Source organism: Heptranchias perlo, chromosome 30 (assembly GCF_035084215.1).
Source record: "Heptranchias perlo isolate sHepPer1 chromosome 30, sHepPer1.hap1, whole genome shotgun sequence".
Taxonomy (NCBI): Eukaryota; Metazoa; Chordata; class Chondrichthyes; order Hexanchiformes; family Hexanchidae; genus Heptranchias; species Heptranchias perlo.
In genome coordinates, this window is record NC_090354.1 from 13,524,901 (window position 1) to 13,539,392 (window position 14,492).

A 14,492-nucleotide genomic window follows, 5' to 3' on the forward strand; every position below is an offset into this window, starting at 1 on the left:
TTTTTTAATTCTAAGAATTGTAGCACAGTCATAAGTCAAGATCAAATTTTAAAGGATAAATCTGCCTTCGTTATAATTAATGTCATTGGATATGTGAAGGAATAAGTGAAACTTTTTTTTATGTGTACTGAGTTACTTCATCTCCGTGGGAGTGCTACAATTGGTTTTAACATCACTGGGCTAGGAAGGGGGAAAATCAGCCAAGATTTCTGCTTCTAGCTGCTATCCAAAAACTCTTGCTGGAAAGTACATCTAGGGAGATGTGGTGAGGACTTGGTCAAGTAGCTGTTGGCACATGAATAATGGCCACTTGAGCAAGGTACTAGATGGTGGTCGGTGTCTGTGAAACATACCCCAAGAATCAGCCCCTTTAGGAGAGCGGGGGAAACCTATATAACATGCACTTTGAATCCAGGTAGTTCCTCGGTGTTCAGGAACTGAACGTGCCAGACAATGCTGCTTTTAAGCTTGAATTTGGTCCTTTTTAATTCTCTGATACCTTGTGCCCAATGTGCCTTTTCTGGTTCTAAGTATTCTGGTGATAAGTTTATTTATTTAATAAAGCTGAACACACACAATTTCAATTATCTGTTTTATTCTTTGTTTCTGGAATTCATTGGAATGTTTGGTTAAGCTTTCATGCCTCTTATCAACTTTCTCACCATTACATGGGATCTGGAAGAAAAAGAAATCACCAATAATCCAAATGGTAGAATAATTGGCCTGGAATTTCCTAAAACCTTACACCGTCGAAATAGCCGATCTATGGTATGAGCCATCACAATGGCACAAATTTTCCAAGAAATTATGGTGTAAGTGACTCATGCCATTACTAATGCTATGTCAGAATTTCCTGGGACCCTCTGTGTTACTCCTCGCTGAAACAATGAGAACTCTATTATCATAGCTCTGCTCCTATAAAATCCATGGAGATGTGAATTTGTTGCATTGACGCTGATTTGATCACCATTGCCATTGAGACTGAATCAGAATGATGCTGGTGACCTGACAGTGGTGTGATTGATATTGAAAGAAGGGAGCTGCAAAATTTCATTAGAGAACCTCAACAATTTTGGCAAGTGACTTAAGGGTTAAATGAACTTAATGATAATTATATTTAGTAGAATAAACATAAAATTATTGAGATGTGTATTAGCAGATCTAGCTGACCACCCTTAGTTGAAGACACTGGCCAACCTAAAACAGAATTTTTACCCTTTGCAACAATATAATTTCAAGGCCTTTGACAATAACTTTAAAATATAACTATAATTATTTTAGCCTAATGGTCAATTCACCATATCTTGGAACACAGGATTTGAATTTGAAATGAGTTGGTAGTATGTTTCTAGATGTCTCCTCGCCATTTCTTGGTTGCTCTTTTTGAGCAGACTTTTGGAGTTCATGGCAATCAACGTTCCTCCATCTTCGACCAAGAGGATAATCTTTTCATCCAGCTCTCTCTAATCAGATATGCTTTTACCTTTAACTTTGGATAAACACCCAAATAATTCACATAACGCTGTGTGGTATCTGTACTACTTCGAGCTGGAGATTTGCTACATCTTTTTACCCATTAGCATTATGGGGTCAATACATTGGCTGTTGGCTGTGCCACTTCTGAATTGCCATTATCCTCACTGTGGCATAGTCTAATGAGATCTCCAGCAAATTTTGGCATAAATTCACCACTGGAGGATTGGGCTACACAATGGTCTGTCTATCTTATGACATTTGTCGCCAAATTCGTCATTCCAGGAAATTCTGGGCCAATGTATCTCTTAAAGGTGTAACTGCAAATACAGGAAAATCAGGTGGGGACAAGTGCACGCCAATAAAGGGAGACCAGCTGATTTTTCATCCAGTGTTTCCTCATAATTCAGACCTTTGACATCAGTGATCAACCTCATAGCTCTTGTCTACTACCTCCAACACTAGAATGTCTCCCTTTAGTCTCGGTGACCAGAACTGCACACAGTACTCAAGGTGTGGTCTGACCAGAGTGCAATAAAGTTTGATCACCACTTTCTCTGATTTATATTCTACTGTTTTGTCTACAAAGTTCAACATTCTGTGGCTTTGTTGATTGCTACTCTACAATGTTTCGATATTTTGAGCACTGAGACTATTAAAACTCAGTCACTTTCAACGTCATCATTAGCTATTTGAAGATGTGCCTTCTCTGATTCCACTGACCCGCCTAGTTTGGTACCATCTACAAGCGATAGTTTGGTATCATTTTACCCTGTCTGGAATGTGATCCTCCTGCAGAATGCAGGTGTGAGACAAAATGTGCTTAGTATGATGTTTTAATTGAAATTATTTCATCAGCTTGCTTTGTTCTCCGAATAGCCAACTGAGTCAAAAGGCATGAATCTGCACTTATCATCTATTAGAAGGGGTCTAACATGTTTTGGATAGATATTTTGCAAACAGGCCCTGCCATCACAAACCTTAACAATAGTTTCTATAGTCAGCACAGCAGTCGTTATATTTGGAACAGCTTGCAGTGCAGCTGCATGGAAAGTCAGATGAATATGCACCACACCGTCCAGCACAGGAACTCATATCTACACCTTTGCAGCTGCATGGACCACCACTGATGCCGCCACTGATGCCAATATGCATCCAAGTATCATAGTTAGCTATAAGATGAAGAGAAAACCAGGTAAGGCAAGATAAATCTCCACACTGATATTTAGAAGAACTATCTTGTGGCAAACATTTTTCAATTAATTGCAAACTCATGTATTTATTTTCAAACAATATTCTTCAAAAAATTAATATATAGATGACTTTTACAATTTACCCTATAATTTACAGCTCATATTGCCTCAAATTATTGTGCCACACTTCCCCGAAACTGCTAATTGCTATTAAAAATGATCAACTAATTGTTTTAATTCAGATATGTGTGTGTGTTATATATAAATAAATGTAGTGTTATGCAAGTGGATAGGGCTAACATCAAGCATGCATATACCACGCTTGAATGGAATAAAGAGCTAGATGTTAGAACACATGAATTTGTAAAGGTTCATGACAAGCGTCATGAAACTATAGCAAAAGCAAATAGAATATTGGGATGCATTGTTAGAGCAATCCAATCCAATTTTTTTTGGCCACAATCTACCTACGACTTACTTTACCCGATCTCGTTCCCTCGTGTTTCCCCTGCCAATCATGCTGGGAAGTTTGCTACCAACTAATGGATGAAGGGAGCTCAGAATTTTGTTTTAATTCTTTTTCTTTTCTGTAGGAAAGAAATGTCCCGAGGCATTCGCTCAAAGGCCATGATCTCTCATTACTGAGCGAGACAAACTGTCTCAACTGCTGCCATTTCTCTCATCCTTCATTCATTGTGGGGGCTACCATTCATTTTCTAGAGGCTAACTTTTTTTGATTGTCTTTTCCATTTGCCATCTTGTATCAAAATATTCAATCCCTTTCAAATGACCAGCACCATTTATCAGAACATCTCTCTTCCTTTCACAAATTCTGTCTCTCACTCTATCTTTTCTCCGTCTCCTTTCCTATCTCTCTTTCTCTTTCTCCTTGCTTTTTAACTATATCCAAGACACTATTTGGCTGATGTACAGTTTCCATTGGACAGTGAAAGGGGAACTCATGGTAGACTGTATACAATTATACAGCTTTTAGAGATCTAGAGTGATTGTAAACAGGAATCTTTGTATTTAGAGATCAAGAAACATTGTAAATGAGGGAAATTTGACATTCTAGTGTTTTCATTACTTTTATACTTATCTTTACAAAGTAACACTTGTTGAAAACCTCCTTCTGACCCCATGAGTGGAACCAGTTGGATTTCATGACTTTATTGCTTATCTCATTCCACAGACCAATCATTTCACATAAGTGACAGAACTCTCTCAATTTTTTTCAAATAATATAGATTATAACCGGAGGAATCCATGAACTAAATGTAATGAAAGACATCAATGCTTCACAATGAGAATCTTTAATTTATGGAGTACAGCACCACCAAGTGCAGTAAATGCAGACTTGGCTGAAGAAGTCAAAAGATATATTGGCAAATTTCCAAGACAATAGGGAATAGGGACTTTGCACAGCCGGAGGCCATTAATTTAGCTGTGGAAGGTGGAAAACTGTAGGATGTTGAGCAGAAAAGTAAATTTGTAAAGCCTGGTTTGTATTTAAGCAGCTTTTGGTATATCTACATCTGTACAATTGAACAATCAACAAATAATGGGGTCAATACATTGGCCATTGGTCATCTCCGCATCATCTCCACAGGCTGCACCTATTTCATATATTATAATTATCCATGCATTGATCTCTGCATTAGGAATCATTTCAGGATGCCTTTACTAATAATGAAATACTGTCCAACTGTAGTTATATCCACAAACTTTCGATATTTGGTTAATATATATATAAATATAATTTGACGAGAATCAAAGTCTGGAGGGGCAGTTGCTATTTAAGTATTGCCAGATTGGAGGAGGCGCATTCTATCAGCTGTTGCTGTTAGTTATTGCCCTGCTGTGCTTCTCCAGTGCTGTAAGTAATGTCTTCTCATTTAAAATGGATCAGAAATTTTGAAAACTGGAACTTGTGCTCATCTCAGGTGATAGCAATGGCAGAAAGTCTCTTCAGGTCAACCATTTTATTAAGTTGATCAGCCTGGTTGAGTTAGAGGAGTCTACTGTATAGCTAAATAAATACCAGACTAGAAGTGGACATTTGCACAGCTTGCTGCCAGCATCCCCCATCTCCTCATAATTGTCTGCCTCTGCCACTGAGTATCCATCCGGTGGGGCTGATGCTACTTCAATATCTTGACAGCCTGTTGTCAGAATAACTCCAAGTGAACACAATGTACTATAGTCATACTCATAGCGATTAGTAAAAGTGGCAGTAGTTTCTACTGACCTTAACAACCTGCAAGCTCTTAAGTATTTCAGTTACTCTTTTAAAAGGGTGGAAAACTGAGACTATCACTGAAACTACTGGTTTCATATTATTTCTCCTTTGTCTCACTAGTTTTAACATCTAATTCCCCCATCATTGTGGTTAAACAACATTGGTAAACAGCCCATATTGTGACTTCTATATGTGGACCAATGGCATAGTAAACTAAATGTCTGAATGCTGTCTTTCCATTGTTTCTATGTTTCATTAAACTCAAAGTTTTTCTCACACAGAGTAAAACACCAGCTGTGCATTTTTCTTTTCCTGGGATGTATGTGACTGGTATTAGGACCTGAGGGAATTATTCCACTTTTTTTGCACTTGTCAGAAAAAGAAATAAACCTCACTTATGTTTTCACTGCTTCTGAGCAACAGCAGGAGCATCAGCAGATTTTAAGGATTTGTCAATCCTGGGAGACGACCTTCTTTGTGGTGGAAATAAGTTTATAACTTAATGTCATTCCAAATCTTAAAGAACTGTCAAAATGCCTTCCTAGTTGTCATAATAGTAGGTTTTTATTTATTTAGTTATTTTCATTTGAACTTTTGACAATTTTCGCTAGTTTTCTCCCTTCCTCTCCTCAAGGTATACCCGAGCAAGACCAAAAAAATGGTCAGAACTCCTCTTGTTGGGTTCCATAAGTGTCAACACCTCACCCAAGTGGCCATACTTCAACTGGTAAACCCAGACAGTGAATGTCGGCAAGTGTATAATGTAAAGGGAATCACAGCAAGCCCGATCCTGTTTCACTCATTCATGCTGTGATCACTGGATAACTATTGGGAGTAGGGAGAACCTTGGATACTTTTTGCTGTCATCTCCCTGGCCCAGGGATGCTGAAGCCAAGTGTACCACAGAACCATACAAGTTTATAGCTGTAGCACTGAAAGGGGCCTATTGTGTCCATAACTAATCCCACTGCCCCGTAGTCTCCCCATAACCTTGTATCTTGTCTGAAAGATAACCCTATATCTTCCTCTGCTTCAATTAGTTATCCAATTTTCACTTAAAAGATATGATGGTCTTTGCTTCAGCTGCTCCTTATGGCAAAGCATACCACGCTCCAACAACCTGCAGTGTTGTGAAATTTCTCCTAACTTCTCACTCTCAAACCTACAAGAAAGTCTGAAGGGGACACATTTATTGAAGGCACAAGGTTTATTTTCTAGACAGGTTTCTGGGGAGCTTTCCCTCCCCACCCCCAGAAAATTTTCATTTTTTACACTTTATTTGATGCACTTTCCAGTACTTTGGAATCCACTATGAACATGGCCATTGCATTTTTTTTCATCTAACCAGGAGAGGCATTTGCTAAATGTTATTAGAAAGTAGTCTCTATTGGCCATATAGGAATTCATTATTTTTCTTTAAATGTTAAAACATCTTTATCCCAATAGCAGTGGAAAATCAATTGCTGGGAGGAAAATGTTTTCAGTAACTTTCTGTTTTAGAAAACTGCCTACTAGCAAATAAAATCAAATCCAGTATTATTTACCAGATAATTATTCCAGTCAGGTATGTAGACAGCAATTTCAGAATTGTAGACACCCCTTCTAAATGTTGCCCCTTCCTCCCATGCCAACTGCTGCTGCATCTCTTGGATGAGAAATTTTTACTTTAAAACTAGAGTATTCTGGTGATTTTAAACACTTTTATGCTTAATGATTGATAGATTTCATTCTAAAAAGTAGGAAAAATGAAGTGAAATTTGGGTTTTCAACAAACCAACAACAACCATTGAGTTGTTTGCTTAAAGGAAAAGTCTTAAAGAAAATATTTTAATAAAACAAGTAAAATTAATCTTGCCCACATGATGCTACATTGTATCGATTGGTAATGGTTTTCGACATGTAAATTCCTTATCTTAAGCAGAAGTTAATCTTACCAAGGTTATCCATGCATAAGCTCTGCTGTATTATTTTGTTTCATAATCACGTAGAGCAGTTCTAATGGCATTAATAAGAGGTAATGCTTATTTACTTACGATCGTCTTCCAGTTCAAGTTCAATAGGATAATGATCTGAGACTGCTTTGGCCTGTAACATAGAATTAAATCTAAAGAGTAAGTGTATTGATCAAAAATATCTGTGGAAAATTTCTAATTCTTGCATTTAACCAAAGACCTAATCAACTACTGTAATTTGTCTCTCCAGTATTGTATTGGTAAATAGTGCCTAACCTACAGACATTGTGATGAATTTCTTACAACTTAACAAAGATACACAATTTTTTCATTCTTACTGTATTATACGGGAGGTCAAAAGCTTTTTGGAAATTGAAAGCCTTGACTGAGCCAGGAACTATGGTCTTAATCAATCCTTCTGTGGTCACAACAAACCTAAGGAATAAGTACAAAGCTATGTCAAAATCGTAAATGTGACTGGGCTGAACCAGTGCAGATATTTTTGAAATATAAAATACACACGATACAAATATTTGTGTCCACATGCACTAAACAGTACCTGTCATAGGCACAGTGTGTGTGTGTACTGACAGTTGTATCTATCTCATCACCAATCAGCCAATGGAAATTCTTATGTTGACGTAACCGTATGTTAGGCCAGTCACTCTCCGTGATGTAGCGACAAGCTGCGTTGTAATCTCCAAGTATCAGGATGTTCTGCAGTAGAAAGCGAGAGACAACAAATGGAGTAAGACAGAAAGTGCTCTATTGCTCTAAATGAGCAAGCCATGATTTAAGGGGAAAAATCAAATGTACTGAACATCCATTGCATCTTCCAAAATACTCAATACTTTCTTTCATGTAACACGAAGTAACATCTAAAATTTTAAATTAAATTCTTTTTAGGTGAAGGCTATTTGGAATAAAGGAGCAGCAGAAGGAGCTTCACTCCTCATCTGGTTATGTTTTAATTCACCTGGAAGTACCTGACATTGACACTGGACGCAACTGCGAATATATTGTAACCAAACAGCTCAGAAGGTAAATAGTCAATAGCTTAACCCACACAGGGATGTGGGGACCGATGGGAACCGGAATGCTGGTAGTGGATGTGAATTCAGAGATCTTGCTCAATTAAATAGTCCAAATATTTTGGAATGTATCCAGTGTGAGCCTCAGACCATGTAGTATGACCTCAGAGATAGCAATTTTCTATATGTTTCAATCTACGCCTTGGTTTGAATTTTTTAGTAGAGTAATACTTGTTCAGGCAGTAGGAGGATGAAACTAAGGGGGTAATTTTAACCTAACCCACCCAGGGTGAGATTGGATTGGGTTAGTTGCCCGTTTTGCACCCTGCCCAAATTTACACTCCATGGAAAGCAAAATCAGGCAGGGTGTAAAATGTATGTCAGCCCCAAACCTGCCCCATTCCTGCTGGGCAGGCTAGATTAAAATTACCCTCTAAGTTTCCTTTCTGATTAGGAATTAACAAAGCAATTAGGAGGCAGCCCAGGATACAATTCACACTATAGATTGAAAAATCCTCGGGCCTGCTCCACCAGCTTAAGTGCTGACTAGTGTATCCGTGGTCAGGGCAGAGTGAGTTCATTAGTGTGGCTTTGGCAAGTGCCTGCTCCAGATTAAGCGCATCCTGGGCGCCCACTAGAGGAGGGGCAGGAATTATGACTCCCAGCTGATAGAGCCTTTATAGGATGACTGATCAAAACATGTTCTTGCAGCATTTATGGGGTTTTCCAAACTGAGACCTCGGTGGAGCCCACTTCCCCCCACCTCAACAAAGCAACCTGTATGCTGAGTGGAATGGAGGCAGCAGCCTAGGGAATCTTAGAATGGGAAAGCCATCCCCATGGCCCATGACTCCTCTGATGTCATGGGCCAAGATTGGGATGGAGAGAAGTTTTGCCTGCCCCAGGCGCTGTTGAAAACTGGCTGCAATCGATCTTCTGGGCAGAGATCCAGTATTTCTATGTCCCACCGACATTCCACACCTACTGGGCTTCTAGGCCTCATGGGCTTGAACTGCAACCCCAGAGAGCCTGTGCACTTGAGGATTTTTGGGCTCTACATGTTGTTTAACAATTTGGCTTTCCAAAAAGCCCACGTTCTTGATAAGTGGAGCCTCAGATTACTTACATTTTTCTATTTATTAGATTTCAATTGAGTAACTTTTGCTGGGCATTGAGACTAATACACAAGGGCAGATTGGCAGTGTACCAGTACTCTATGTTGTAGAGTAGTGGGATGTGTGGATGTGCACCCACAGTTCACCATATGGCAAATTTCTGATCCAGGTTGGCACATTGAGAGATGGCAAGCATGGTCCTGCCAGTGTCCCCACAGGATACAAGGAAAGTCAAAGGCTAAGTCAAGTTAAGGCCTCCCTTCTATTCTCAAACACCAGAACGATTGGTCACAGTGGCACTGGCAGAGGCCTGGAAGGAAATGGGCTCTCTAAACCCCTCACTGGGGGACTCTACACACCACTGGGAGCAGAAAACCTAAAAAAGTGGAAAAAATAATAGGAGTAAATGTAAAAAAAAATCACAAAATGCATGAAATAATTTAGTTGAGCAGATAAATGTGATAAATTAGCTTCATCAATCATACCTCCGTACTGAAGTGATCTCTTGCATCAGCCCAAACATCATACAATGCATCAACCTCTCTGATTGCATAACTTGGACTGGTGTGGATAGCTGCGAGGATGAAATCCTTGACAACTGTCAACACACATTGTACAGGATGTTATTAGGAAAATATTTGTGAAGGCTGTTTACTCCTTAGATCTCACTTTTTGAAGGTTTTTTTTAAAGACAAAATAAATGGAACCAGAGCTATATTTAGATTTCTATATAGGAGATATAAAAGCTCCACTCCATAGTATTGTCTTCAAGAGCCATACAAATAAAGATCTAACACCAAAGAACAAGCTACGATGAGGCTTTTCTTTTTGTAATGATTTCTATATGAGCAAGGGTATAACGCACAATATGTAATATAACGTAGATTATAATTGATTGGAAAGTGAGGAGTCTATTGTACCTGTGCACAGTTTTAAATATGTTCTAAAATGGATATATAATCATATAAAAGTAAAGTAATCCTCATTATAGGATGGAACGGTGCATTAGAGCAGTAACTTGAGGTCCCATGGGGTGGTAAAGTGCGCATTTGTACCCATAATTTCCCATATGGTGAGTTCCTGATCTCAGCTGTGCTGTTAGAGGGAAGTACCAGAGTTCAAGTATTCCCTCATGGGGAGGTAAGGAACATCAGATGATGAGTTACTGTATGACCTGCATCCTCATACTAAAGAGAAGGAGCAGCTTGATTTCCTTCTCTCCCTGTCAGCTGGCTTGGGTCAGAAGGAGGAAAAAATAAAAAATGAATGACCAAAAAAACTTTCTTTATAATACTGTGATACCATTTTTGCACAGTCTCAAAAATAATAAGAGTTATCCATCACTATATCTCATATGGTTCATGACCTAAATCTAATCAGGGGCTGGGAGACTAAAGTCACTTATATTGACTTTATAAAAGTCAAGCATGTTTCTGATAGGGTCCTGGTGCTGCTTAATGCTGACATTAAAAATCTACAGCACAAACCGATTTTTCTAAGTGCCATTTTTCTCTGGCAATGCTCAAACCAGTGTGGTATGGCAGTAAATTATTTGTACTTTCAGCTAAGGAGCTGGCTACAAATGACATATTTCACCAGGATTGAAGCAGATCTCTTTTCCGCTACAGTTTTTCATTTGTCCCCAGGCTCAGCAGAATAATTTACGAGCTTTAGTGTAGCCAAGATTTTCTCAAAAAATAAAAGAAATGCTTGATTATAAGGTGACCAAGACCTTACTTGTAGTGAGGGAGTGGAAGTGCACTATAAAAGGTTCACGGATGAAAGTATCAGTCCCACACTGTTCACAGCCATCGTCAAAGTGATACCATGCCATAGGTTTGAGAATATTCTCACTGTCAGAAATGAAATAAAATGTGGAGAATTAAACACGTTCAGTAGCCATGTTTGATTGCCAGGTAAATTGTATTTGAGAACTACCGAACATCATATTTATCCAACAATTTTATAATTCCAAATGCTCTAACTATAGTCGAACTGAGAATGTTTCTTTGAATGCTTACCTATAGCAATTCAGGCAGCAAAATCTACATTTCCCCTCTAATTTTCTCCCTGAAGGCACTGATTCATGTTCAAGGATGTTTCCATATTGTAAGAATATTGCATTTGTACTTTTGTAGCTGCTGGAGTTAAGTAGCTGCTGTAAGCAGGTCATGCTTCATTAAGTACCCAAACTGAATTGAACCAGTTCTATAGATGTAATGTTTTGTGAAGCTTTACTCAGAAATGAACAGCCATTGAGAACTGACTATACTGTGAATCATTACACCATGGGCGCTGTCTGCCCTCTGGTACCTCATCCATGTGTTCATCTTTCATTTGTGAGTCTAGGCAGCGAATGTCAGCAAAGTGCTTGATTTGTGGGGTCATTCTGAGCTCACCTGACACACACACACACGAACATTTTCTAGCAGGAGTTACTGCTTACCAATTAGAAGCAGAAGCCCCTGGCTGATTTTTCTCCTTCCTAGCCCAGGGATACTCAGGCCAATCGTAGTACCTTAACATCTCTCACAGCTGAGATCAGCTGACTCAGAACAGAGGACTGAACCTTGGACCCTCTGTTTTATTGGTTTAGTTTGGATCAACAATTTAAATTGCTCTTTTTTTAAAGACCTTTCTTGAATAGATTAAATTAAACTTCAGAGTAGAATAGTGCACCAATTGATTCAGCCTTGAAAATAATTAGGAATCAAGCAGGATACAGTTCTTCAGGATCTTGTTAAGTGTGAAACATAGTAGACAGACTGCTAGATATTGTCAGGAACATAATAGGGTCATCCTTTCATTTTAATAAAAGTCTGGTTCATCTACAGCAATTAGTAGAATTACTCTTATACAAATCAAATACAGATTTCACAACAAGATGTGGCATTTTAACTGATGTCATAAAAAAGTAGCAGAAAGAAATTAGAGTATCGGCAAGTTCAAGTCTGCCTTTGCTGATTCTGCGGGAGGTAAATTCAATTAAATACCAGCACTGAGTTTGTTGGTGTCATTGCGTAAATAAATTAAATATTGAAAGTACAATATGATTTTGTCCAAAAATTATCACAACCAAGAAAGCCATGACCAAAAATGATATCCGATCTTAGCATTACAACAGATTCGGATAGGATAAGCACTTTTTAAATGAAATACTTTATCGCCTTTGGAATCGTTAATTCAAAAAATTGTGCTTTATCTCAAAATCAATCAATACAGTCAAGTCCACAAGGATATCTATATATAAAATGTTTGAGCCTGTCACGCACCAGACATTATGCTTCGAAGTATCAAAAGACTAAGAAAATGAGAAAGAAAGGCAATTGTTTCAAACTCATTTCTGCTGACCCTGAGCTGGAAATTTACAATTACCCACCAATCTTCAATTTTTTTTCATCAACAGCAATTAACCTCTAATTGATCTCAAGATGTTCCTTAGAGACAGCAATTGGACAATGCAGCCTTAAAGGGACAGGGTAGGTTAAACACACTTGTACCTTAGTGGCATGATAAAGTGTATTATGTGATGTAATATTCCTGTCATTATAAAACAACGCAACATCTGACTTAGCAAAGCAATGCCATGGGAATATGTTAAGTGTATATGCTACATTATTTGTTTTTTTATAGCCCAAATTTCCCCACTAATCCAATTAATCTGCATAGATCCTAGTTGTAATAGTGACGGAAGCAAGCAGTCTGGTGGGCACATTGCTGATATGTTGGACAGTGAACCAGGAGGTATCAATTTGGAATGGAAATGGGAGGCAACAACATAACTATAATAGTAGCTATAATGGTAGTAAATTGGACTGTTAATAGGAGGCTTGAGTATGAACCATAATACATTCAGTTCTGAGGAGGGGGTGTGAAATAGTGTAAGGGGAGTTTGCCACTCAGCTAGGTTGTTTGACATGGGAAACTGTCAGAAAGGCCATTTTCCCACATTACTCAAGTGTATTTTTTGCAGTACCGACAAAGAATATTATTTGTGTAAATTCCACAGACTGGCTGCCTTTCATTTTACCAAACAAGGAAGATCATGCAGTTGTGGGGAACTAACATAAGTTGAGAAAATAGAACAATCTTTACAGAAGAAATAAATGAATTTAGCCAAATTAACCCAACTCCCCATCACTGCAATGATAGGAGATCAATTGATGAACAACCTATACTGGAATAAAAGACTTACTTGTACACAAATGCATATTTTTCTTTATATGAGCTGCGGCCGAGGTGGTCAGAGATGATGTAATTGTATTGCAGTTTGGTTGAACTGAAAAATAAATAATTTCTGTTACCCAGGATCCTGTATGCTTTTTTAACTGCTTTCTCAACCTGCCCTGCCACTTACACCAGATAAAGGAAAATAATTGTTAATGTGAATAGCCATTGTTCAAAATGGTAACATTTGGCATAGCACACTGCTGGTGCGGTGTACAGATTCATGGAGTGATTGGCTTCCCCACCTCCCATGAACGCAAGGCCCTGCTAAACCCCCTCCCAACCATTTACCTGAGTTTCAGAGACCTCGGTAGCGGCCTCCTGCCTCCCAACATTCCACTCCAGCTCACTGGCCAGTTGCCGCTTCCGGACGGCTTTGGGCGGGAGACTAATGGGGCCTGTGCAGGTGAGGCCTGGGAGTTAAAATCTCTCAGGCTCCACGCTGCCGAAGTCGGGACAGTTTTTCGTCCGCCTCGGCTCCGGCCTGCATAAATCCTGCCACGAGTTAAAATCGGGGCTAAAATTTCTACTTACGTACCGATTCAGTTCTGTCACTAGTTTTGTAATTGCTGAATTATCAGCTTCCATGACTTCTTCAATGGTGATGAGGTCATACCTTTGTAAAATCTAAGAGAAAATGAAAATAAGTGTGTGTTCAATCTACTTCTGACGCAAAATATTTGCTTTGATTGTGCTTACCTGGATAAGAATGTCAAGAGTCACAGGATCATTGACTTTTGACTGAGCAAATCTCTGGATGTTAAATGCTGAAATCTTAAGTCCTTGACTTCCCTGCATAAGGCAGCCAATCACAATCAGCATCACAAGAAATGCCATAGTTCGAAATCCTGGATTTAAAAGAGAAATTAGAACATAAGAACATAGAAATAAGAGCAGGAGTAGGCCATTCGGCCCCTCGAGCCTGCTCCGTCATTCAATAAGATCATGGCTGATCTACGACATCAACGCCACTTTCCTGCCCGATCCCCATATCCCTTGATTCCCATCTCTCCTGCAAGCTTTATAAACGAAACATTAAAGTCACTTAATCACAAATTCTTGATTTACCTTATATTCGCTCCTATTTTTTTCAATGTCTGTACATCCTGCACCATGATGTACAGACATTGAATCTACTTTTCTGTAACCAGGAATATAGCATATTATATAAACATACAAATCAGGCATTCACACCTGGCTTTAAACCTATTTTTGTTATTGAGAAACCTAAATGACATTGGGCCTTCATTTAGGTTTCTCAA

General features: G+C 38.7%; 1 protein-coding gene across 1 annotated transcript; it reads right to left on the reverse strand.

Moving 5' to 3' along the window:
* Positions 1-588: 588 nt before the first annotated feature.
* On the reverse strand, positions 589-14,067 carry LOC137300143 (deoxyribonuclease-1-like). The gene is made up of 10 exons (XM_067969228.1): positions 13,930-14,067; positions 13,769-13,857; positions 13,199-13,282; positions 10,741-10,856; positions 9,489-9,601; positions 7,417-7,574; positions 7,196-7,292; positions 6,939-6,990; positions 2,454-2,645; positions 589-675 (listed from the first exon to the last, which is right to left on the reverse strand). The coding sequence occupies exons 1-9, from the start codon at positions 14,065-14,067 to the stop codon at positions 2,455-2,457; spliced, it is 1,038 nt and encodes a 345-aa protein (XP_067825329.1). The 3' UTR covers positions 589-675; position 2,454.
* Between the last annotated feature and the right edge of the window lie 425 nt (positions 14,068-14,492).